The 25,084-nt window shown below is 40.9% G+C and overlaps 3 protein-coding genes across 8 annotated transcripts; 2 read left to right on the top strand and 1 right to left on the bottom strand.

Moving 5' to 3' along the window:
• Positions 1-744: 744 nt before the first annotated feature.
• LOC112287705 (cationic amino acid transporter 4, vacuolar) lies at positions 745-7,204 on the top strand. Its single transcript, XM_024531008.3, has 15 exons — positions 745-1,572; positions 2,109-2,310; positions 2,443-2,527; positions 2,659-2,799; positions 2,985-3,103; positions 3,325-3,421; positions 3,722-3,894; positions 4,150-4,216; positions 4,441-4,599; positions 4,814-5,213; positions 5,353-5,461; positions 5,671-5,783; positions 5,971-6,046; positions 6,191-6,393; positions 6,759-7,204. The coding sequence occupies exons 1-14, from the start codon at positions 1,461-1,463 to the stop codon at positions 6,348-6,350; spliced, it is 2,013 nt and encodes a 670-aa protein (XP_024386776.1). The 5' UTR covers positions 745-1,460; the 3' UTR covers positions 6,351-6,393; positions 6,759-7,204.
• Positions 7,205-11,245: 4,041 nt separating this feature from the next.
• On the bottom strand, positions 11,246-16,405 carry LOC112289727 (chromatin assembly factor 1 subunit FAS2). The gene is made up of 12 exons (XM_024535221.3): positions 15,804-16,405; positions 15,329-15,434; positions 15,147-15,173; positions 14,763-14,838; positions 14,507-14,610; positions 13,885-14,141; positions 13,647-13,737; positions 13,452-13,524; positions 13,161-13,267; positions 12,873-13,005; positions 12,585-12,685; positions 11,246-12,360 (listed from the first exon to the last, which is right to left on the bottom strand). Exons 1-12 carry the CDS (start codon positions 15,915-15,917, stop codon positions 11,729-11,731), a joined length of 1,821 nt encoding a protein of 606 aa, XP_024390989.1. The 5' UTR covers positions 15,918-16,405; the 3' UTR covers positions 11,246-11,728.
• A 151-nt stretch (positions 16,406-16,556) lies between these two features.
• Positions 16,557-24,259, top strand: LOC112288806 (aspartic proteinase Asp1). 6 transcript variants are annotated; one of them, XM_024533392.3, is made up of 11 exons: positions 16,557-16,637; positions 16,946-20,050; positions 20,389-20,717; positions 20,883-21,012; positions 21,214-21,452; positions 21,739-22,017; positions 22,152-22,320; positions 22,514-22,618; positions 22,877-23,002; positions 23,378-23,450; positions 23,674-24,259. In XM_024533392.3, the coding sequence occupies exons 2-11, from the start codon at positions 19,985-19,987 to the stop codon at positions 23,754-23,756; spliced, it is 1,599 nt and encodes a 532-aa protein (XP_024389160.1). In that variant the 5' UTR covers positions 16,557-16,637; positions 16,946-19,984; the 3' UTR covers positions 23,757-24,259. The 6 variants fall into 6 exon arrangements, 3 of the variants coding, with proteins under 3 accessions (XP_024389160.1, XP_073389698.1, XP_090105913.1); XM_073533597.2 differs by having other exon boundaries at positions 16,581-16,649; XR_016502633.1 differs by having other exon boundaries at positions 16,581-20,050; positions 22,788-23,030; positions 23,674-23,809.
• Positions 24,260-25,084: the final 825 nt, after the last annotated feature.

Below are 25,084 nucleotides of genomic sequence, written 5' to 3'. Positions count from 1 at the left end.
CTGCACTTCAGCAAAGGCTTGGTTGGATCCAGGCTCTTCGAAGTTTGGTTAACTGCAAGATAAACATTCCCGATTTAACAGAATATTCACTTTTGCTGAAGAAGGTTCCATCTACTTTTGTTTTGGCTGTTGGTAAGAAGAGGCAATTTCGTAGGCTACTTGAGGATTACCAGTGGCTAGAATACTCAGAGGAAGAATCACCCAAAGCCTTTCCTTTCAACGAAGCTTTCTTCGAAATTACTTGAAACACTATCAGCGTGGGGGGCTTTCGCTGACGTGAGCTTGACGAGATTCGATCCGGCGATGTGAAACAATGGGATGATGAATTGTGAATGTGTTTTCATTTCAAAGTGGCTTTTCCACGTGGCTCACCACGGCGTTGTCCTATTCTGGAGGACTGCTTGTTCTTGTCCAATCAGCGTCCCGTTTCCCCGCTTGCATGGACCGAATCATTAACACCAGAGAAATAAAAAAAGAATATTTCATCCTCTAAATGAATGAATGATGAATATTTGATAGATGAAGAATCTCCATCGAGGAGGCGAGCATTCCGACCACACACCTCCCACTAAAGGAAGATTACCGGAGCACGCGAATTCCCCGAAGATGGGGCAAAAAAGGTGCGGGGGGCGGGGGAGGGGCGCCGGATTGATTCTTACGGTGTGCAGCAGTACATATCGTGGGAAGGGATGTGGCAGAATCGAAAGGCTAGATTCCGTCCAGGGCCGCCACAACCGTCTCGCGTGGGATGCGCGTGTGGTCCTCCGAAGTGGGTGCGTTTAGCTTTCGGGTGCCATTGCGACAGAGTTTACGATGGAGTCAAACGGTCTTGAACCACGATCGATGGAGTAAAACCTTGGTTGAGTGTAATGGGTGCTTGATGCGGTCCAGAGTCCTGGTGGGGGAAAGAGGTCATAGCAGAATTCTATGGAAGGTGGGTTTGGGTGGATATTTGGAGCCTTTGTGTACGGGCCACTCCTTGGAGGCGTAGCGGGTTTGCGACTCAAGGGTGATAGCTCCTTCTAGTTCCTGCAGCTTCGGGCCGGCGATTGAGACGTCTGCATTGTGCGTGCGAAGGATGCTAGTTTGTTCGTCAGAAGGCTCTGGCGCTTTTACAGTCGAGGGTTGTGCTATTGTAGCAGGTGGGACGAATTTCTGAGCTGTGGGGTGTGGACAGCTTCAGTCTAGATTCAGAACGCACTGGAAGGTGGACCGAGGGTCCCATCTGTTTGGTTGTGTGAATGTGAGGGGTGTTGGTCGTAGGATTTTGGGTGGATTGTAAGGGTGCGGTTTTCTCCGAGGATTGCAGTGTGGCATCAGTAGTGAAGTTTGGGGGGTGAAGTCGCGGCATTGGATGGAGGAAGGAGGTTGTGGCGGGTGAGGTGTGGCAGTGGCGGCTCAGAGACGGTCCACGAGTGTGTTGCTGTGAGAGGGAGGTTGGGCAGGTGTGAGTGGCGAGTATGGGGAAGGAGGGGTCTTCGTCGATATGGAGACGGAAGCAGGTGCATCAGACGCGACACGGCGGGATTCAACTGGCTAAGCATCTTAAAATTGCTGACCTTGTCTCCATAGGTTTGTGACTTGCTTGATCGCCCATCTTCTGTCCCGCCCTTTCCATGCCAGAATTCTTGTAGCTTCACATGTCTTGAACAGGGTTAGGGAGCACATGCAAGAACTTGGCCACTTCTCCGAAAGCGAGACTGGAAATCTGTAAACTTTACGCACGCGGTCCTACCGACCGCAATTACTCTTTTCACAGATTTCTGGTCAGATGATTTTGTTTTATTTTCGAGATGCTGGGAGTTTCAGAATGAGCTGACTTAGTTGTATCGAAGACGACAAATATCTGCAAGCGAAAGGAAGTGCTCGGATTCTGCTCTAAGATTCTTACACCGTTTTTACCCCTGTTCTAAGCTTTCCGCAAAAGTTTCGTCACAGATTTGATCCCGGAACTGGGGCTCGTCTCCCAGGTGGTTTTCTTTTCCTATTCTGCAGCCTGAATTGAACCACTTGAAGATCAGAAACACGGTACACGACGAGAGAGTTAGCAAAATTTGCAAAAGTCAAATAAGTCAGAAGACGACTGATTTGGGAATATGGCATGACAGGGATTGGATCTACGATTGGCGCGGGGGTGTACGTGCTGGTGGGCACTGTAGCGAGGGAGCGAGCTGGACCGGCGCTCACACTATCTTTCTTGATTGCGGGCATTGCTGCAACACTTGCTGCCCTTTGCTATGCGGAGCTCTCAAGCCGGTGCCCTTCTGCTGGCAGTGCTTATCATTATGCGTACACATGTGTCGGTGAAGGGTATGTGCCGAACTTTATTGCACGGGATTAGTGGTTGAATCGAAGACGAAGACGAAATCTTCTGTGGATTTCCAGTTTTATTCACGTTGCACGAACAATTTGAGGTATTGACACTTGAGTGGTACTTCTCAGAGTCGCGTGGGTCATTGGTTGGGGACTCATCTTGGAATACACAGTTGGCGGCTCCACAGTGGCGCGAGGAATTTCCCCTAACTTGGTACATTTTCTGCTTTCCCTACCTAGCAGTGCTTCTAATGCGCATTAGTACACTTTACGTCGCTGTGGCGGGGTGTTGTCCTGGACATTGGTGCTGTGAGTCTATATTCTCAATACGTTTCGACTGTACAGGGCGTTTTTGTTGGAGGCGAAGAAAACTTGCCATGGCTTCTGATGCGGCAAACTATACCCGAAACAGAGATAGTTGTCGACCCATGTGCTGCCTTTTTGGTGCTGGTTGTCACGGCTCTGCTTTGCATTGGTATTCGAGAGGTATGGTTCCAAATCCTTTACCCTTTTTAGGAAAATGATCATGCGCTTATGGAGCAGTGCTGTCAGATTGATTGGTAAACATTCAGGTGATTCGTACAATTTGGAATTGATCACTAAACTGTTTTCTGGCTTGTTTGTATATGAGATGTTGGATATCAAACTTAAGGGTGCTTGTATACTGGCAGAGTGCAAGGGTGCAAGCGGCTATGGTAGTCCTCAACATAACCGTTCTGCTCTTTGTTGCGGGTGCTGGTTCCTATGCAGGCTTCAGAAATGGCTGGAAAGGTTACGAGCAACCTGACGGGTAAGTCTTTCAATGCCCTGCGAGCATACTCTTCCGATCTTTGCACGTCTGCTTATAGACCTTGTGTGGCAATTTTGAGTGGGGATGGTTCTCTGGGAGAGAGATGCAATGTTAATTTGCATACTAATATAGGCTTTGTCTGTACCCTGCTCGTCAATGGCTTTGTCTAAATGAGACGGCATTTGAAAGGACCAAGGGTTTGTCAACTTTCTGCTGACCAGGTACGCTCCATTTGGAATCAATGGAGTGCTCGGAGGCGCTGCGACACTTTTCTTTGCATACATTGGTTTCGACACTGTTGCAAGCACTGCGGAAGAGGTAACCATTCCATTCCACTACAATTCAGTTCCATCTCTTCTGATATCATTTTCATGAATGCGTTTAGAACTGATACATACGTATGAAGGTTTTCCTTTCTTTTACATACAATTCTTAAATACTTTAAACCTGAACACCTCGAAGGGATAATCATCTGAATTATGCATAGTCAGTTTTCTCACTGTCTGGGTCCACCCCAAAGTAGTTTGGATGGATAAGAGCATGCTGGGCTGCTGACAAATATGTGCAATGGGACATGGTCAACGTACACGTATGGGAACTAATCACGTTTTTTCACAGGTCAAGAATCCTCAGCGCGACCTTCCCCTTGGAATTGGGCTGGCATTATTCATTTGTGCAGGCCTCTATATTTTGGTTTCTGGCGTCATCGTGGGTCTTGTTCCCTACAATATGATGGACCCGGATACACCCATGTCTACTGCCTTTGCGGAGAACGGCATGCCCTGGGCCATGTATAATCTCGAGATCCCAGATTCACTTGATTTTGATCTTGGTAGTGTTAAGGGCTTCATAGACCGTGGTTGAATGGTTCGATCACTGTAACGAACATCGTCTGCATTGACTCATTTTTATCAGTCTCGAGATAAGTTACCTTTTCAATCGAATAGATGTATATTGCCATGAGTTTAGTGGATGGATCAATGAACATCCACTCAGAATGTCCGATCTTTTTCCTATGTTGGAGCTAACTGCTACTTTTCTTCTAGGTATATTGTTGCTGCTGGTGCCGTTGCAGCTTTAGCTACAACTCTCATGGGATCTTTGTTACCTCAGGTTCGATATGCCATTTGCCTCGCAATTTTACAAGACATGTTGGTGTTTGTTTCCTAGCTGTAGTTTCATTAGTTGAGATTGCCCTTGTTCTGTACCGTATGCATAATACAATGACGTTTCATACGCGGGGTATTCGAGTGATGCTCACTTTGCATTGCATCTGTTTTATGTCATTGGTGAAATGAAGGACTACTTCTTCCCCTAACTCTGCTGTCTGTGGCCAGCCCAGAATTCTGATGGCTATGGCGCGTGACGGTTTGCTCCCACCTTTCTTCTCCACCGTTCATCCCAAGACTTCTGTGCCAGTCAATGGCACTTTGTTGACAGGAGCTATTGCGGCACTCATGGCATTTCTGATGAATGTCGATGAACTTTCTGGCCTGGTAAGAACCAACTTCTTGCTGGGAGCTTAGGAGGTAGACGTTAAGTTACTTAAGGCACGGAAGTGTCACAAGACTAAACGTGTTTACGAGTTCGTACAGGCACAATCTGATACAACCAATTGACCCAAAATGATCAAAATCTGGTTCTGTATGATGTCATCATCTATCAACTCATCTCAGCTTCTGACATTCTTTTGTGATCATATTTTGGCAGGTCAGTGTGGGGACCTTGTCGGCCTTTACCATCGTGTCAGTTTGCCTTCTGGTGCTAAGATATGTCTCCCCTCCAGATACGTCCAAGCCAATTGTCTGTACACGCACGCCAGAGGGACTTCCAGTCGTGCCTAAGTCTCCCTCGAGGCCAATTTTTACTAGCCAGTATCCCATCTTTTCGCCAGTACTGACAATCTTATCGGAAGCATCCTTGCACACTTTGCCTGAACGCAGCATTGTTGGAGACTATGCCTCATCGGCTAGCAGCACGGGATCCGTCTTGCAAGATGAGACTGAAGATCTGGAAGAGGATGCGCCGATGGCTGAATCACCCCAGAGCTCCACCAGGATCAACCTCCAGGACCCATTACTGATACCGGAGCAACTGCCTAACACATCCGGTACTTCAAATTATTAACTCGCAGTTAATCTACCAGTCTTCGTGTTTGTGATCCATTCAAGAGTAGGTCATAGTTTGTGCTCTAGTTGTGTAACGATTTCAACTCCGATCTTTCTTGAACAAATCATGCGTGGTCACAGAAACAAGCAGGGAGGAAGCAAGGCGGCGTGTAGCTAGACTAGCGATCTGCGGGGTTCTTATTGGAGTCGTGCTAATTAGCTTAGCGACTGCAGCTACTTCTCTTCCAGTGTACGTTACCATCCACCCCAGTTCTTACGACTACTTGAAAGACACATTTGCCTTGATCCTGTCGCTCTTTTTATACATGGGGTCTTGTTAAGAGGCCTAGTGCTGGAATACTGGACTTCCTTGAAGTCTCCAAGGTTGATTAATGATGTCTGCGTATTTCAAGCTGTGTAGATCAAACTGAAATTCTCCCGTGATGTGGTTCTATTCAGGTTGTTGCGATGGGCGTTAGGGTCTGCGGGCATCCCAATATTCGTTACTGCATCAACCCTTCTGTGCTTGATTGAGCAAGACAATGGACAGGATAAGTTTGGACAACCTGGAGGTGTGTACTCGAAACCTGAAACTGACCTGGCTTCTGATTTCAGGCGTCTTCTTCCAATCAGCCTCTCAATCTCACATCGCTGTTTGTATGAAAACGGCTTTTCGTATGATTTGGGTAAAATAAATCTCACGTTACAAAACAATAACGCTAGGTGATTGCCATTTTCTTATTCCCATGTAATGTGCAGGTTTCCACTGCCCATGGGTGCCAGCACTGCCAATTGCAAGCATACTAGTGAACGTTTATCTGCTGGTCAATTTGGGGTACATTTTCTGCATTCTCTTTCGCAGTTTATTACGCCACATTCATTTGTTCCTTTGTATCCGAGGTGTGTCACAGATGAGCCTTTGGCGATTAGTTCCGTATGTCGTTTCCTGACCTTTGACAGGTACGATTATTGCTGGCAGGGTTCAAACATGGTTGCGAGTTTCCGTGTGGATGGTTCTGGGCGTTTTTGTGTACATGTTCTATGGAATGCGCCACAGTCGGCTTGCTCAAGGATCTTCATCTAATGAAGGTCAGGCCGATTATAAGAAGCTGGCCGCGTTGGATCCACCTTTACATTGAAGAGGTTGCAGGCAAGGGAAACGTCTCCAACGTTATCTCAGAGGTAACAGAATCGCATCAAATCTTCTGTAGAAGTGTACCTCATGCAATATTGCTCCCGGATCTGTACACTGACCAGATTTAGACACCCCTGGTTCATGGTATCTGGCATGAAGTTAACCTCGATCCGTAGCATAGCACATAATTAATTGATATTGTGAAGAGCGCAGCGTAATGTACTCTATGGGGTGTTTTTCCCCACCACACATGGATGTTCATTGCAATGCAACTATAGAACTGTAAATACCAAAAAACGCATTGTTGCAACCTTGCAGCAAAATAAAAGGTCCCAGGCTAGTTCAATTCAGTTCACAAGATTGAAAGATGAATTGCTAGTGCTCTGCAAAGTGTGATCACCGGAACTTGCAGGTGCTGGTCATCGAAGGAGTGTGCCCACGTCAGGAAGCTACGGCGAATGCTTATAGAATCAGGCAAATGACACCGTAGAATGAAGAAGTGTGGCCTCCAAAGGTTGGTCGAGATTCATCCCAATTTTACCGACACCAACAAAACTTTCAAAAGGCCCCACATACCGACATGTTAGTGCATCTCCACCGTGATCCTTGAAACTATGTGAACCCTAAAGTTTGACGTGGCTTATTGTTCTATTATTGCCCATCCATGACTTGGCAGCTCAAACAGCACTTTACTTTTAGTTTTGACCATTCCAATCCAAACAAGGCAAGTTTGGTGGGGCTTGCTAAAAGTAGTATGAGATTATTTTTATACTCAAGGAATCAATAGCATGAAACATCTCAATACAAATTCTGTCAATTGTCAAATTTTGTTGTTATTATGATATGCAACCAATTTCAGAGGTGTGTTTTTAGTGGGATATTGTATGTGTTTTTTAGCTTATTGCTGTAAATTATGTGTTGTAAAAATAGAAGTATGTTGTCAAAATTGCATTAAACAAAATGTGTGGGTAAAGAAGATCAAGTGTATAAAAGAGAAGGATTAAGATAATGTATTATAGTGAGCTGATGATAGATATTAGATCTAGGTCTGCATAGAATATTTTAATGCAGAAAAGATAAATACAATCTAAAAACTATAAATTAAGTCTATTAAAAGATAGTACTTTTTTATTCTTTTTTTTATAAAATTATCTATATAAAAATAAAAATATAATGCAAAAAATCTAATTATGTGTTCAAGTTGTTCAATTAATTGTTGCATGTCAGTGTTTTAATCTCTTACAAGGAAAAATAACTAGGTTGGAAGAATCAATAAAGATTGATTGCAATGTTAATGAAAGATTATTATTAAATTTTTTAAAAAAAAAAACAACAAAAAAAAAACAACAAAAAATTTAAATGAAAACCATTAAAGAAATATTAGAAGTGAGATTTTTAAAATTATTATAATTAGATTGCAAGGCTAAAAGTGGATTGCAATTAAATTTAGAAGATACAAAAAGATTAGATTAAAAAAAATTAAAAAATAAACAAATAAATAAATAAAGAATTAGGTTGCATATATAAGAAAGCTTAAAAAGGGTTTAAGAGGTTGTATTATAAAATGAATCATTGAAATTAATTGATATCTTTTAAAATAACTATATATAGATTTTTTAGAGTAGTCTAAGATTTTATGGTATAATTTTGATTTGTACCAATAAAAAAATGTACCAAAGACAATAGTTTCATATTGTACTTTGATATAAAAAGAAGGCAAATTTTTAGATTTTACACTCAAATCTATTATACATGATTAAATTATCAAATTACTATAAGATTTAATATTTAAAATTTTAGGATCTAAAATTTGTATAAAGTTAAGAGTCTATATTATACTTTAAGACAAAGCAATAAAAAGCTAAAGTGAGATGTATATTGCACTTAAATCTTTATCTATAGTAAGACTAGTATAATCATAGTATTTCTTCTTGTATACAAAAACATAATTATTTTTAATCTACATATTTTTTCAATAAATTTTTACAATATTCAAAATAGCACAAGAATATATTATATTTGAAAAAGAATTATGCTCTATTATTGGAGTAGATTAGCAACAATAGCAAATATTTCTATTAAAAGTTTAAATACACATTCTATATTCTTTCAAGTTGCTTCATATATCTTTAAAAAATTTGCATTATTTTTATTTGTTAGAAGGTATATAGATTGCATTTTGCATCAAATTATACCAATCATATGAGTTGTTGACAATAAAAAATTGAATCATAACCTTTATCTTCTTATTTGTTATGCTCAAATATTAACCCATCTAAAATTTCAATGTCATTGTTATTACAATGTAATACATAAAATATATAAAAAAGGTAAAAACTTTGACTAGTAATAGTTTCTATAAAAATAAATTATCTTTCTAATTTTATTTATGTAAGTAACTTATTAAGCTACAAATTAAATTTTTTTTATTTGATATATTCAATCAACAAATATAAACACACCAATCTACTTTTAATTTATATTTATCTAAAGTTAATTAAAAGTAAATAATTATTATAAAATAGATCTTGTAATGAAAATAAAAATTTTCCAATGATTAGATATTAAAATCAATAATTAAAAATTTTAAAATATAATAATCAACTAAAGTATAAAACAAGAAAAAAAAATAAAGTAAAATATATATATATATATATATATATATATATATAAAATCATGAATTACATATCTCAATCAAAATGTTATAAAAATAAATATATATATATATATATTTATTGAAGAAAAAAATTAATCTAATAATAATAAAAATTAATTAATGTTTATTAAAAGTTCAGATTTTATTAATATGTACAAAAATGAGATGCTTGTGGCACACCATTGTCAACAATATTAAATTCTTTTACTTATTATTTTGAAACTTATTAATTTTTTCAAAGCCATTATGCCTTACATTTAAAATGTTGAATTCATTCCAAAAAAAGTAAAATATGCAACATATCCAAGTATTAATTCTATGGTGACTTCTTGATAATTATACTTTTATGGAACTATAATGTCTAATACATGCTATATGTACATGTGTATATATGTATATATATATATATATATATATATATATATATTTTAACCAACTTTGAAAATTAACACATATATAAAATATACCTTCTTTTTAATATCATCAACTTTTAAACTTAGTAATTTGCAAAAAATGGATTGACATTTGTACATACAAGATTGCTTTTAATATAAGTAGTTTTTCATTGACTTCTTAAATTATTAAAAATATTAATCTTGAGCACAATATATATATATATATATATATATATATATATATGTAAAAATAGTCCAATTCTTATAAATATATGTATATGTTGAATAGTGACACAACCAATTTAATTTTTATACTTTTTAGCATGATTGAGTTTTCTATACTAAAAAAGTGTGGGCTTTTTATTAGGGTGTTGCTCCACTCAAGTACTCAAACTCTACTTCTAACCTATTAGAAGAGTAACGACCATCACTTGCAAGATGATATGGGATGAACAAAAAACCACTTGTGATTAGAGGCAAATCATGTGACTAGTGATGGATGGCCTTATTGGCCATTGTTGATGAACATCTTATCCAAAGTCACTATGGCAAATAAAAGTATAGAATAAGATTCACAAACAAATGATGCATAAAAAACTAACTTATTCTAAAGTTGTCAATGAGATGCTCAATGCTTGGCAATTGGGATTCCTCCACATGGTTTAGTTGCCATAGGCAATGTTTGCAACGGTTGTTAGTTGATTGGACTCCACTCAAGGTCCAAGGACCAGTCCTCAATGGCCAAGGATGGATGCTTGAAATTGTTCATTGAAATCACCATGAGATTTGGCACAACATTGCAGATTACTAAAGTGAATATAAAACTAGTATCCTTTCTTGGTGAAGGTGTCCATGAAGTAGAGATCTTTGCTTCTACAAGGTACCACCATTACAAGGTGTAGATTTTTAAATTTTCTTTTGGAGCTTTGCCTCCAAAGAGGGGTACTACCTCTTGACCTTATCTACTTATCAATCAACAAGACTATTGGAGGGGAAGCTCCTGCTCTCCTAATTTCTAATAGTTGTGTCAAGTGGCAAGTTCCACATAAAAACACCCAACCAATCACATGCCTCCATGTTTTTTGGATGTGCATATAGCAATATGAAGTGTGTGTAACAACTTAGGATGTGCTTGTGGCCTAAGCCAAGCAATAATGGTGATATAATTCTATCACATGGTAATATTGTTATAATTCCAAAGCCATTACTAGGCACAAGTTTATTTGTTTATTCACATAAACATTGATATCAATGATTGAGTGATTAAACATGTAAATAAGTAATGATTAAAAATAAAGTCAATCACCTTGATCATCTATGGTGTAATTTTAATGCTTTTGACACTAATTGTTGAAATTCAAAACCACTTAGCAACATGGACACGGTCTGTCTGAATGAAGTTTTTTCGACTGCAGAAATTACTCCAATTCTTTTCAAAATTTCATATGGTGGTCGAAAGTTTCTGGCATTTGTCATTAAAGAAAATGTGATTCAGTGATAGCCAGAATCGACTAATTATTCACATTTAACTGATAATAATACAGGTACAGTTTCATGTTGCGTAACTAGGATTGTCATCAATCGTCAGGCATTCCAAAACGTCGACGCTAACTGTGTACTGTTCTGCTGTTAACCATTAAGTGTCACAGAATACTTCACAGAAACCAGTTGCAACCATCAGAAATGAATCAGAAGTACCCTTCATGGTTAATGGATGAAATTATACCGTATATTTGTGTGTGCATGTGTACATATTTGACCATGTACAATTATATGCGTAACATGCACCGAATACACTCATGCATTGATCTACCTACAACACTTGGGTTGGGTTGAGTACGAACAGGTGCTAGTGAATTAGTGGATCATTTCAGATCTTGGTGTAATCATTATTTACGCAATGGTGCGAAATTATCACACGGTAAATCCTATTTAACATCATGAGCTCACTCCAACTTCTATCTGATGAAAGAAAACGACATTAAATCGCTCAAGTGCGACTCTGAATTCCTAAAAATGTTCTGCTACTATGTTACTGACAAAACCTCTCTGTGGATACAATCGGTGGAATGCCTGACGATTGACATGAATGGAATCCATGAGGATGGCTGAAGCATGAAGTCCGGAGACGAATACTCCACAAAATACGAAATAATCCGCAAACGTCATCCTCTGTTCCGCAATCGATCTGGGGCGTGGTATCCACGAACTGTGGTTTTGGAAACAGGGACTTTTCGGGGGTTGAGACCGTTCAATCCACGTCACATGGGCCAGTTAAAATGTGGGTCTACCTGCAACGATGAGATGCTAAGCAGCGCGAGTTCTTGGGATCACTCGGTCGACACTGTGGCAGGGCCTGCAACTCCCTGTTCTTGGAGGCATGACTCTAAGCTCCTAAATTTAGCGATGGAGGCACTCTGGTCACAATCCGTAGGCCTCCGTCTCGGGATGACGTTCCCACCGGAGTTCAAGGCTCCTTCACCAGCAAGAATAGGAATAGGGTTGATGCGTAGGCGTTTCTTAGCACCTGGAGAAGACGCCTCACAGGTTGAACTGTCGGGAGTTTCGGCTGCATCTGCAGCTTGCACAGCTGACAAACTATTCTGAGTACTTGAAGGCGTGTGGACGGTTTCTGTGTCCAAACAGTTTCCAGAACTTGAGGGACCATCCTCAGTCAGAGCGATTGGAGTGATCCTCTGAAGTTTTTTGTCGGAGACGGTGATTGACGTTTGGTCTGCGATTTGTTTCTGTACAATTGGAGAACAGGTGGCTGGAAGGGCGGTTGGTGTAATACGCCGATGCTTCAATGGACGAGGGCAAATAACTATGGGGGAACTCTGTTCTTCGTTCATAAGTCCGACAGGTTCCGAAACCTGAGAGAGCTCCGTTGAGTTGGGTAACGACTCTTGAGGTTTTCCTAGCAAGTTTTCTGGAAGAAATTTCGCAATATTGGCGGGGACGTCTGCAGACAAGTATACCAAGGATATGGAACCGATGCCCTAGGATTAGTTGACTTGCACGTGACAGTCTCTGAAAGAGATAAATAGGCATCTCGATGACAACTATGACTCCATGTCAGTATAAAACCACCAAAGTAGCCATTCGAACCTTCTAGAATCAGCTTATGTAAACTACAAACTATTGAGTTGGGATACGGAGGCAGCGCAGCGGGAGGAAAGAAATTACCACCGCTGGAGAGCTTTGTACCAAGCTCGTTTCCATGGAATATTAACAAACTGCAATAGCCATCTTGTGATGATACAGCCACATACTGGGCATCCGCAGACCTGCACATAGATCCAACATGCATTGCACCAAACTTCAGAACTGACACGGGTGGCGTTCATTGTAGTTCAGGTCATTACGAACTCATGGTCCTACTTCGACAGAACCTATCGTTAGATAAGTTTTGCAGCATAATGATGTCAAAAATTCGACATGCATGAATATGTGGACGTTCAAGGAGATTAGTACCATGCAATGTCCGTTATTGCAGCATAATGGATTCCGGCAAAGATTACGATTGGTTCACTGCGCTGTGTGTCATACACATATAGCGAATCAAGTGTTGCCACAGCAAACACCAGTCGATACGGTAGTGCGAATCCTGTAATTCATACCCACAGAGTTATAGCTTCACCGAGGATCTCAATAATATCAGCGAATGAAAGGAAATCTGAGTACATCCTCAGAGACTGGTAACGCAGGATAACAAGATCAACTTCCCTCCACAAATAACCCAATGTCATTAAGGATGCTTACCAGAGCTACTTCCTTTTTCAGTTTCATTCTCTCGTAGAGAAAAGATAACTGGACAGAACCGGACAGCTACAACTGGCTTAGTTGGAGCTGGAAGATGAATACAAGGCCTGAACAAAGGACAAAAAAGAAGGAGAAACCACTCTAATCAGAGACTCATCATCGACGGATTTGTTTTACCACAGACAGCTACAATTTCAGTAAGTGTCCCTGGAGCATCACTCACACCATTCAATTACATCGATTTGGCAGACAACCAACCAAATCAACAGATAATTTGCGAACAGGGAGTACCTTGACAGGTCACTCCTGGAGAAAATAAAGGACACGTTGCAAGATGGAGCCTCGTGTGCAATTCTATGCAGACCTGTCACGATCATAGAAATGCAGTTAGTGACAAAAAAAACCACTGAAATGCATCACTTCTCGACTTTAGAACTTTGTGCTAAATTGTCACGAGACCACATTATACAACGCCAAAAGCATTACCTGAGGGAACAACCAAGAAAGATGAATCTGGTGACCAGGCAAGCCTTCGAAAGAACGATGGTAAAGTTTCGTCATGAAATAATTGACTAGCCTGGACACAACCCAAATTCAAAAGTTAAGGCTAGTAAATCCTTTTCGAAACCAGGGTCAGCAGAAAGCAGCAGATTACTTTCCTTAATAGATAAGTACATTTCCAAAAATATCAATGAACAATCCAATCGGGTTGTCAAGTCATTACCTTCGCTACTCTGCCATCAGCATCTATTGTGATGTTGGTCTTGGACGGTAGAGCATCCGATTTAGCAAGGACTTGTTTGCAAGTGAACATATTCTGGACGACAGCTAACTTTCTTTTCTTGGACTTGGGCACCGACTGGCGCGAATAGATCCGGCACGTACGATCCGAGCTAATTGATGTCAAGAACTCCCCTGCTGGATCCCAAGCAACGCCTTGGACAAAGTGTTGATGGTCATTTAAAACTTGTAGAACTTTACCTGCAGAAAGAAACTTCCTTCAGCAACCACGGAAAGATCTGTGACCAAAAACACTCACATAATAGCTTAATCGTTTTTCCCTTGGCTGCAATAAGCGCTTATACATTCTTCGTCACTCTGCACCATTAGTGAATCTGGTAGTTTAGGAAGAGCCCTCCGCCGGAGATTACGACTAGCTCACAACTTATGTTGATCCCCATATCGTAACCTCCAAAAACTTTGATGATGAGTTCCATGGTCAAGGTTTTCGTGACATGAAGTGCAATTAGAGTACTTGTCCATACAGTATAAGGGCATTTCATGTAGATATCATTAAGCAGCCTGCCTCGGACCCGGTAAAGTTAAGAGCCATTGCTATCAGTCACCTGATACTACATCCCAAATCATGCACTGATTATCCACAGATCCCGACATCAACGACAAGCTGTCGGGAGACCATGCGAGATCCAGAACATCCCTCACATGTAGCCTGCACATAAGAGTAAAACACATTAAGGAGATTAATATAACATACAATTTCAGCTGAGACTACACGTAAATATATGGCCGTTGTTACAGTTGAGGTAACAAAATCTTCTCGGCAGGACATTGACGTGCATTACAGTGTAGTTCAGTACTCACTGAAGTGTCTTCAGAACCTTCCAGCTGGGCTTTTTATCGGCTCTTTCAATAGGTTTCCAGATTAGTATCTCACCGCCTGCATGATCAGGAAGCTGATTAACAACTCAAAAAGTCAAGCGACGTATCACTCAAGGAGAGAGCGCCTTTACCACGCGGCTGTAATCATGTACAGCTGCCATACGGCTGCAGTGATTCGACTAGCGTGAAGTACGCGCGAGACCATTTCCGAGAAATGGTGCGTAATAGAAAGTGTGGAAACGGTAATGAATGCCATTGACATTGGAAGCTACCACAAATTCAGTAGATTCTCCCGAACTGGAGTCATCCTAATAAAGAAGTACAAGCTTGCAAGAGTTAAAACCCGAAAAAAGCCACAAAACTTACCATCACCCCCAGATGCGAGCAATTGACCTGCACATTCATGTAGAAGTGGTCAACATTTTGGTGTCCTACAAAAAAAGTCTCACGTCTTCTGATTCGATAGGACCGGAATCGAGAGGTGCAATTTATTATATTTATAGCTCACCCAAGCAACATGGAAAAACAGAACAGGAGAAGAAACTCACCCGATGGAGAAAAACGTAAGACATTCACTGCCTTTGAGTGATAACATAGGTCGGCCTCAAACTCAACAGTTGGCGAGCCAGACTCTTTCTGGTGAACCGACCAAATCTGAAACACAGAGGCCCAAACATGTGATGAGATTTGATAATAAGAGGACGTGAGATTTGCTTCTCCTCGTGGCAAATCTTGTTTCGCAATACGTGATTGAGTAGATGGGAAGGGATGTGGAACGCTCTTCCTCAAGGTCCGTTTCACATTCAAACAACTAGAGCTGTACGAGCGGTGCAAGACACACGAGATTCCTATCCATGAGATGAGGCGGGGATATTGGCAACTTCGACAGTCTAGAAGAGATTAACATATGGGCGATCCTGCTGATTCTCGAAAACATCCACATGCTCAGAATCAAGCTATGCTAAGCTACATGGGTTGCCTAATCGTAGATTTGAAACATCTGACATGACGATGAAGCACAACCTTAATGTCGTGGTCGGCACCGGCAGTGGCGAGAAGGCCAGAGTGAGGATGGAAATCAAGAGATAGTACTGGCTCCGAGCCATGCCAAGCAATTTGCACTGTCGCGCCCTTCATACCTCCGCTTACGATATCCCGCTTCAACTAATGAAGTGAACGTTAGACTTCCACGCTCTTCGATACGCAGACGCCCCCGCGTCCCCCGTCTTACGTCCAATGGACAAAAACATCTACAGCGGGCAACATCACCATCTCGTCTGCCAATAACAGCCACCACCACACTCTCCACTTCACCTTCTCGCGTGTTCTCTTTGCTGGCGCGTCATTCAACCCTCAAACCATGTCCTCAAGTGGTCAACACCCTGCCTTATTCTCTGCACTCAAACCCCATGCTACTGAACTCCTCACTGGAACGACTTAGGTTCAGAACGCACCATTCTTGATTCGCAACAACAGCAAAAAGAGACGCACTAAGTCCAAACTTCGCCCTCACCTCTCGGAAGACGCAACAAAAACACCAACGAGACAGATGAGGACGGTTGACGGTGGGCACTGAGGGCAGGGAAGAGCCGTTCGGAGCAGGAGCGCTAGCATAGAGCCACCGCAAAAAATTATAGGCGGGAAATGGAGCGCGGGAGATTATGTAACGTTCATTCCGTGTCCACATTAGGGTAGGTGCTGAGGTGGCGCCGACGTGGACCCCAAGAAGAAATTCATCACCATCTTCATCCTCTGTGCGTTTCTTGTCACTAATGCTTCGTCTTGGCGGAAATCTTCGAATCGAGTCATGCTGGTTTCGCAGTCATTCGACAGCTTTGAATTCCTCACGAAGCAGGCGTACGTCATTCGGTGTGAAATTGAGTTCAAATATGGTCCAGTCAGTTTGTTTTAGTCATGTTGTGTCCGGTACCTGCTAGGACAATCGTTTGTGTTCCTCAATTGAGGCACTTTGGATTTCGAGTTTTGCTGATTGTTTATGTTGTGGAGATTTCATGAAGCTGGTTGTATTTGTTTGCTGTGAAATTCCAATTAGGATTTGAGTTTGGGTGGGACGCGGGTAGTTGTGGTGCTGGAATGCTTAAGCGGGGAGCGGTTGTGTGGATTTTAAAGCTTGTTGGATTGGACATTTTGTGTGATCTGCTCAGCGCACTGGAGACGCGGTCCCGAAAAGGGCAATTATACAATGCCTTTACCGTCTCCACATTTGCGGATTCTAGGCAGAACGTCACGTCTCTCGTCAATTTGTTATGGAGATCGTCCAGGCAGCGCGAAGGACCTTCGGATAGAGCAATATTGGGGTTGCGGTGTCCCATGGGATAATAGGCGTTGTGAGATGGAGATTGGATCAGTGACAGTAAAATTGGAGGCATGTCAGGATTAGTGACCACGACCGAGAAGGGCTTAGAGATAGTGAAGGCAGAGACGATAACGATGAGAGGGAAAGAGAGAATTCTAGAAGTAGATTCCAGTAGGGACAAGGAACAGAAAAAAGGGCTTGTAAGAGAACGGAGAAGTTGAGTGCGAGCAACAGAGGCTCATGGAGAGCCTGGAGAAATTACAACCTCAACTCAGAAGAAGAATGGAGAATTTGACTGAAGAGTTTATCGGGATTCGCAACCAAAAGCAACCATAGATTCTGGAAGCACTGGCTACGTCTTAGATCAAATTGTATAGCCAGAGAAGTAGCACTAATTCAATTCTACAGTTTGAGACTGAGTGGACTCTACAACTTTACCACAAGCTTCAAATTCACAATCAGCGCCCCATCCTCCGATCAAGTTTGGTTTAAATGCTCCTACCCATGCACATCAGCGTTCATCTAGTAGTCCGTCCCCGCCCACGTCTCTTAATCCATCTCTTCTTAATGCAGATGCAAACGCAACGGGATCTCCTTTAAGAGAAGAATCCCATGAATCCTCCTGTTGCTCAGGTAGTGGGAAGGTTTTCCTCGATTGCGAGTCTTTCCGATCAGGTAAGGTCACAAGTAAGTTTGAGAGGGAAGAGTGTAGTGTCCCCTAGTCTGTGTGATTGTGTGATGGATAAAAGGTCGGGGTCGTCGAGGTGAAGCAACTGAGGTCGATTCAGAGCCAGAAGAAAACCTAGTCCAAAGCGATCCTGAGTATCGTGCAATTGATCTTTTTGAAAGGTCGTACATCAGTTGATGAATTATAAAAACTGAACAAGATAGATGAGGGAACTTATGGAATTTTGTTCCGTGCCAAAGAGTAGAAAACAGGGAAATTCGTTTGAAGAAGGTAAAGACAGAGAAGGAAAAAGCACGATTCCTATGACTTCTTTCCGAGTAATCAATGTCTTGTTATCATTTCACCATCCGTAGATTGTCGACACTAAGGTAGTTATTGTTGGGGTAAGTCAGGACCATATTTTCATAGTTATGGAGTTTATGGAACATGGCTTCAAGGGCCTGATCAAGACCACGAAACAACCTTTTACCCAAAGTGAGGTTAAGTGCCTAATTGTGGAAATTATTTGATGGTGTTAAGTGCCTACACGATAATCGGGACTTGCACAGGGATTTGAAAACATCAAACCTTTCTTGAACAACCGCGGAGGACTCCAAAACCTGCGTCTTTGGTCTTGCGCGTCAATATGGAGATCCTTTGAAGGAGTATATAAGTTAAGTTGTCCGGAGGTACTACTTAGAGTGAAACAGTATTCAAGGGCGGTTGATATGTGGTCATCAAGTTGTGCAATGGCAGAGTTTCTTGCGAAGGAGCCCCTTCTTCCCAGAAAATCACCCATTCATGAGAAAGATATGATTTTTAAGACCTTGAGAATTCCAATTGAGAAGATTTTGGCCTTATTTTGAGAAGCAGCCTAGCGTAAGTTGTAATTTTATCACGCAGGCAATTTAAGGAAAATTTCCAGCAACAACTTTCGTGGAACGGCCAACTTTATTTGATTAAGGTTTCGAGTTTTTGAACTGGCTGCTCTCTTAAGATCTTTCGAAGTATATTACAGCTGACCAAACCCTTAATCATGATTAATTTAATGAGGTTTTTTTGCCAAAGGCCAAGCAGTTCATTCCTGCGTTTCAATCCCAATGTGAGCAGGATTTGTGAATGTGGCGACACATTCCCAGCCCTGATCACTCGGAAGAACAAAGAAAGCATGAGCTGAAAGGAGTGGAGCTTTGAGGCGAGGGGCTGTTTGGTTAGACATGGTAAGCACTAGTGGTAAGAAAATACAACCTTTTAACAGTGATCATATGTTTCCAGTTGAATTCTTCCTATTCTCATCCATTGGAGGCTTTTTCAAGAACAGAAAAGTTCTAAAACTTGTTTTAACCTATGTTTGAATACTTGTTCAATAGTTTTTATCCTTGAATTCGTAATGTTTTTCCATGAGGCAGAATTGTTCAGCATTTGAGCAAAAGCACACAATTACCCCGTTTGGATTTCGAAACCTCCTGAATGGATTTCATGCATGCTTGAAATTTTTCCGGTGCTTTAAATTGGACGGGAGGCATGTAGAGTGGAAATCTGTGTTCTGATCGCTTTAGTGCGTCTGAGTTGTGGCTCCGTTTTTACGTGCTATTATCAACCGCCATGAAGGCCGAATTATAGTTCGATTCGAGAGGAACGGTCTTGTGCGTTTGGTGATGTTGAGAACCAAGACCTCATGCATGGTCCAGTTGTGTCTACTCTGCAAGTTTCTGCGACACCTTCGTTTGCATGCATCGTTTGCAAGGAATGAGCACGTCATTTATAATGTAACTTCAGGCCTTTGCAAACGAATGGGATTAGCAGAGTGGTCAGTTGCAAGCAAGTAATAAATTTGTTCCTTAATTATGGAAGATACCAGATGATTGTCAAGCCTTTACCAAGACTAAAACACGTGGAATCTCAACTTCGTCTTCTCTGAGCGTGACCAAATACCATTTTCGAGGCTACATTTTTCTCGAGCACAGGAAAGTAAATGGTAATCATCTGCAATCATGTAATTAGGGTCACCGTGGTCGTCGACATCTCCATCTATCAGCCTAGGGTATCTCTCACCGAAGATTGATGTCAGAAGCACCCTATGATACCACTTATACACCGACCTACGAAAATGAAATGTCACTATGCTTAAGCTCTACACAAGAGGGGTGGGTCATAGTTGACGTGGAAAGGGAAACATGATCTATGGGAGCACCCTTTTGGTAAGCGTTTGAGTAAACAATGAGGCGAGGAGGCCTTAGTAACAACTCAGCAGTTGCATGGAGACACAGAGGCGATGCAATCCGGGTGAGGTTGATCTGTCCATACAATCTACAGATGTTCCATCTGATAGTGGTTGCGGAATGCTGGGTTTTTCTTAAGTCGTGAAGATCTTCTTTGCCAATTGGTTCATCATTGAAGTTCAGTCTTGTTCAGAGTGGGGAATGTTGCTAGTTGTACAAGTTGAATGACAAGGATTTTTCTGGTGTGTTTTGACCCCGCAATCACCTGAAGAAAGAGGAAGGAGTTGTGGATTAGCATGGTATAGGGTTCATGTATCGCAAACGGTGATTTGTAACCTGTCCCAAGATTTATTTGCTTTTTAAAAATGGAACATGGATTGGAAATGGGATGTATTCGTGCAGAGATCCGTGCATTTTGAACGGTGGTGGGAAGCGCACAAATTTGGAAGATTAACGTCAATAGCGGTTTGCAGCATGATTATCTCAATTATCATATTGATTTCACGACCTATGAGTTTGTCAGGACCTGATCTATCCGATAACCTTCAGTCAAGCACGCATGGCGTTGTGTTCCCATTATACCACTACACATATTTTCCAAATGACAGTGCTGAAATGGGAGGCCGTGAAATGTGGTATGGCGGCAGGGGAGCAATTAGAAGGGAGATTCGCGAAGAGTCTAATTTATTATTGAATATCCTTGGTGGATATTCATCAAATCATATAGACATGTACTTGAGCCATTTATACTCATGTTCTCCCTTTTTCCTGTGCTTGGTTTATCTCATCCTTGTGTCGTGAGTTATAGGATTCGTGACGTCGAAAGTCAAGCTCTATGCAGTGATGTTATAATTCAGCACTTCAAGGAATATTTTTTTGTATACAATACACTGCAGAGGGCACTTCTACATTGAAATGAAACTGGGTTTCCCTCCTACAAGTTATCACTTTCACGTCGACACTGGGAGTGGACACACGTGGGTATACTGCAATCCTCGGAACTATATGTTGGAACTTTCTTATTGGGCAAGTACCTCCCTTTCCTGTTAGTCTCTAGTAGTCGTAATGCTGGCAGCGGATAATGGTAATCAAGAACCGACTTTAGCTGTTGACTGTTTGATTTTTGAAATTAAAGGGAGGTTATACAGTGTTATACGCATAGAAATTTGAATACCTGAAGTTAGGAGAATTAGCGCTCAACTTTGCATCATAAACCCCTAAATGCAGGGACCCCATGGATTGTTTGTGCCTGAAGATTACTCTTACTTGAAGTGCATAGGGGAAACAGCGAGTTTATGTGAAGCAGTTCAAAATGGAATAGAACCGTGTAATAGTGATAACAAGTATCTGTGCGTATTTATTGCTCATTATGCAGATAATTCTTATTATTCAGGTGTTTTTGTCCATGGAAACTTTACAGTGCCGCTGCAAGACAAAAGTGAAGCGAACGTGTTGGGTTTATTAGGGTACTTACCTCAGTCTTACACAATTTAAAACCTGAATTGATAATGGCATCACTGTGCGGATGAAGTGGTGTTTTCCTCTCTTATGGGTTTGTTAATTGATAATGGTTACACTTGCACCTGATGATTAGGAAATACGTCAATGGATGCACATGCGCTAGCAGCAAATTCTCTTTCCCCCGATTTTTCTTTGATTTCAGATGTAGACTAAGAAGAGCATATTTTGAACACCGGAATTTGCTGACAATTATACTATCCAGTGAACACCGGAATTTTGTGCTGTTGTCAGTTGTGTAGTTTCGAAGGTGCTTCAAGGCTCTGAACAAGTCCCGTTGATTACCGACGGCCTTATTGGTCTCGGCAATTGCAAGGGGACTCTTATGGAACACTGGTCAAAGAGCAACGTTATCAGCCAGAATGTACTTGCTGTTTGTTTGGCAAAAGAATTGGAGCGGAACACTACAATTAGTCCAGCAACTCCTAGGGGCTTCATCTCCCTCGGCAACGACTTCAAAGAGCAGTTTGACCGTAATTCGGTTTGGTCAAAATTGGCAGATGCAGAAAGCGGGTATGCTTTCTCAGTTACGTGTTTTGACTTCTTGAGTTAGCGCATTTTAACTCTATCACTTTCCATTGTACTTGAAATCTGTAACCAAAGCTAATGAACGGAGTTTTTAAATAGTGCACTTCGTATGTGTATAGTGTTTTATGCGGATATGCTGCAAAACTACTATCAATTTCATTTCACGACAAAGCTTTAGTCTTCAGCTCAAGATTTGCTCGGCAGTCCATTGGAATCTCGCTGCTTTTTGACACCGGGAGCGACATGACGTATTTTGATGCAGTTTTCTACGACCCACTTTTAAGGATGGTGAGTTATTTCGAGACCATTTGCTCCTTGTTTAGTCAGAGCGGGTTCTTTAGAGATACAAATCACGTCATTACACAACAATTTCTTTGATGTGAAGGTGGGTGCAGTACCCAGATGTATTCATGTGTATTCTTGGATTGAATTTTATGTCGTGGAACATTCTGAATTGAAATGCTGTTTACTTAGGGAGCAGCTTGAGGACTATGCAACGCTTAGAGGATACATTAGAGTGGAAGACAATGATAAATACGTTGTTAATGAGCAAAGAGTATGCTGGGAACCCCCTCGGAAGACGATGGTTTGTCACTTAGTGCATTATCCTTTTCTTTACCAAATAATTCCAAAGCTTTTGTTTCTACACTTGTGATTTTTTTTTCTTCTTTTCTATGTTTATAGACCAGTTGAAATGACCAAAATGGTTGTGTCATATGAGATATACATTTTTGCTATCTTTGGTCAAGGTTCAGGCTGCCGGTGAATTTAGTACAGTATTGTGCTGGACGAGGCCACACAGGATGAATCTTCCTTTGCAGCTAAATGTGGTTAAAGTCTACAGACTGGAGGATCACCAATTCAAGACTTTCTGCCCCTTGTCTTGGCATTCGAGGGGATACCTAGCACCACGGAGTCAGCTCCTCTTCAGTATCTCGTTGTGCATCCAGAAAACTATTTGTCTTGGGACGTAAGGCTTCATGTTCTGTAACATCAAAGTAATTTTTGATTTTATCAGTCAAATTTTCGGTTAGATTGCATAATAAGAGTACACACTCACACAAAAAAAAAAAAAAAAAAAAAAAGAAAAAAAATCACAGGCCCTGAATTTTACTTCTTGTTGTGTTTTTCTTTTTTTTCAATTTTTTCAAATTTTATTATCAAGATTGCAAAACCAGATAAAATTGTGGAACTGTTGACCAGTTCAAGGAAGTCCTTCTCAGCATTGTTCACTATTTGGGGGGATATGTAAGCAACAGCTTCAGCTATGTTCTGCATGGGAATTGCAAACAGAAGTCTCTGATGAAAATTCAGCTCCTTGTTGGTGTTTTGCCTCTCTATGCAGGCACAAGTGAAAAAGCTTTGTGTGAACATCCTTCAAGACTACAGTGTTGGAACTTCAGTATCTAACCTTGGGGGTCAGTAACCAATCTTTCGAAAACTCAACGCATTCTTTCTGATATCACGCGAAGAGAATATAAAAGATGCTCGAGGAGCAGTCTGAACTTGTAGATATGCCAACTTGCGTGTTGTAGTTCAAAGTTTCTCCAAGTGTTCTTTTCCTAACATGTGAAGCAAATTGCATCTTTATTTTCTAATTCTGCCATTGACAATGTAGTTCGTGTTTGCCTTTGGTTGCAGCTGATATGATGAGAGAACATCTCTTCGTCTTTGATTATGAGAAACAGAGAGTTCGATGGCAATCAAATAGCTGCGCGTTGTAATGGTTGAATTGGTTCACTTGAATTTGGACTTTCTGGCTTTCGTTCTTGCTCCAGTGTTTAGTTTGCGCAACTCCAGACATAACTGAACTGAACAAATCGAAAATGGAGATTCTTAGTCTCGTTCACTCATGTTGTTCGATTTTGTATGAGATTTCAGTGACGACCTGCAGCTACATTCCAGCTTCAATCAGATGCAGCTACAACAACCAGAGAGTTCCTCGATGAAGAATTTTATTCCGTATAGAAGAGGAAATTTTCATAAGCCACTGATTAGTCCATCATTTTGGTTTAACGAGATGTGATGGCAACACTCCCTTTGTGAAGTATGAATTCCAAACGGTACCTAATCTTCATAGATGCAGATTCTTTTTAGATCGTACTTTGATGTTAGCTTGAATTTTTTATGCAAACATTTCTATTTCCCATTGTGCGGTTTGGTGCTAGTATGCATACTTGTCTGTTTCGTGACTGGATTATTCTGAATCAATGCACCTTGTTCCAAACTACTGTGTCAAATAATTTAGTGTGTTTTTGAGAGTCAAAGTGAGCTTCACACAATTCGGGTGACGGAAGCATTACCTGTATTGATTTTCTATCAGTTTGTGTTGAGCTAGTCATCAGCTTAGGATATCTGGTACTACTGCTTCATAGCTGCAAACATTTACCTATTGGCAAAAATTGTTCCAATAGGCCGATACCAAGCAGATACCCAAGTTATACATGTATGAACATCATACCTGCCAATGTTCAACACAATCAGGGTATGAATTAGATACGATCAATATTGACTCATAGTTCGAACACATTTTTTGAAAATAAAAAGCATGTTGATCTCCTCAAACATATCGTGTTTGAAATGTATACATGATTATTTCAATACAAAAAAAGATAACTTCTCTTATTATGTACAAAAAATTCTACATGGTATTAGAGCAAGGCTTAGAGAGTTCATGAGAGACACACTTCAAAATTAGTGTACCTCTTATTTGCTAAAAGAGAGTTCTTAACTAGTGAATATATTAAATTCAAGTGATCCCTTACAAGTTGGCAAGGCCAACAAATTGGTTGGTAAAGACAATTTCCATTTGTAGAACTTGAAGATGAAGATATTTCTGCAAATAGAAAACTTGTGGAATCTCATTGTTGAGAAATTCACACCATTGATATATTTATGTTCATATAATAGACACATGTTGTTAAAAATGTAAGTACAAGAAATGAGACAAAGATAATGAAAATATTGACTTTAGCTATATAAGATTGTTTAGTAGATATGGTCAAAAAATATGAAGACCTTGGAGACACATCGAAGACATTGAAAGATGAAT

The sequence above is a fragment of the Physcomitrium patens genome, chromosome 1 (genome assembly GCF_059467195.1).
Source record: "Physcomitrium patens ecotype Gransden chromosome 1, ASM5946719v1, whole genome shotgun sequence".
In the NCBI taxonomy this organism is placed as follows: domain Eukaryota; kingdom Viridiplantae; phylum Streptophyta; class Bryopsida; order Funariales; family Funariaceae; genus Physcomitrium; species Physcomitrium patens.
This window is presented reverse-complemented; position numbering and strand designations above follow the sequence as displayed.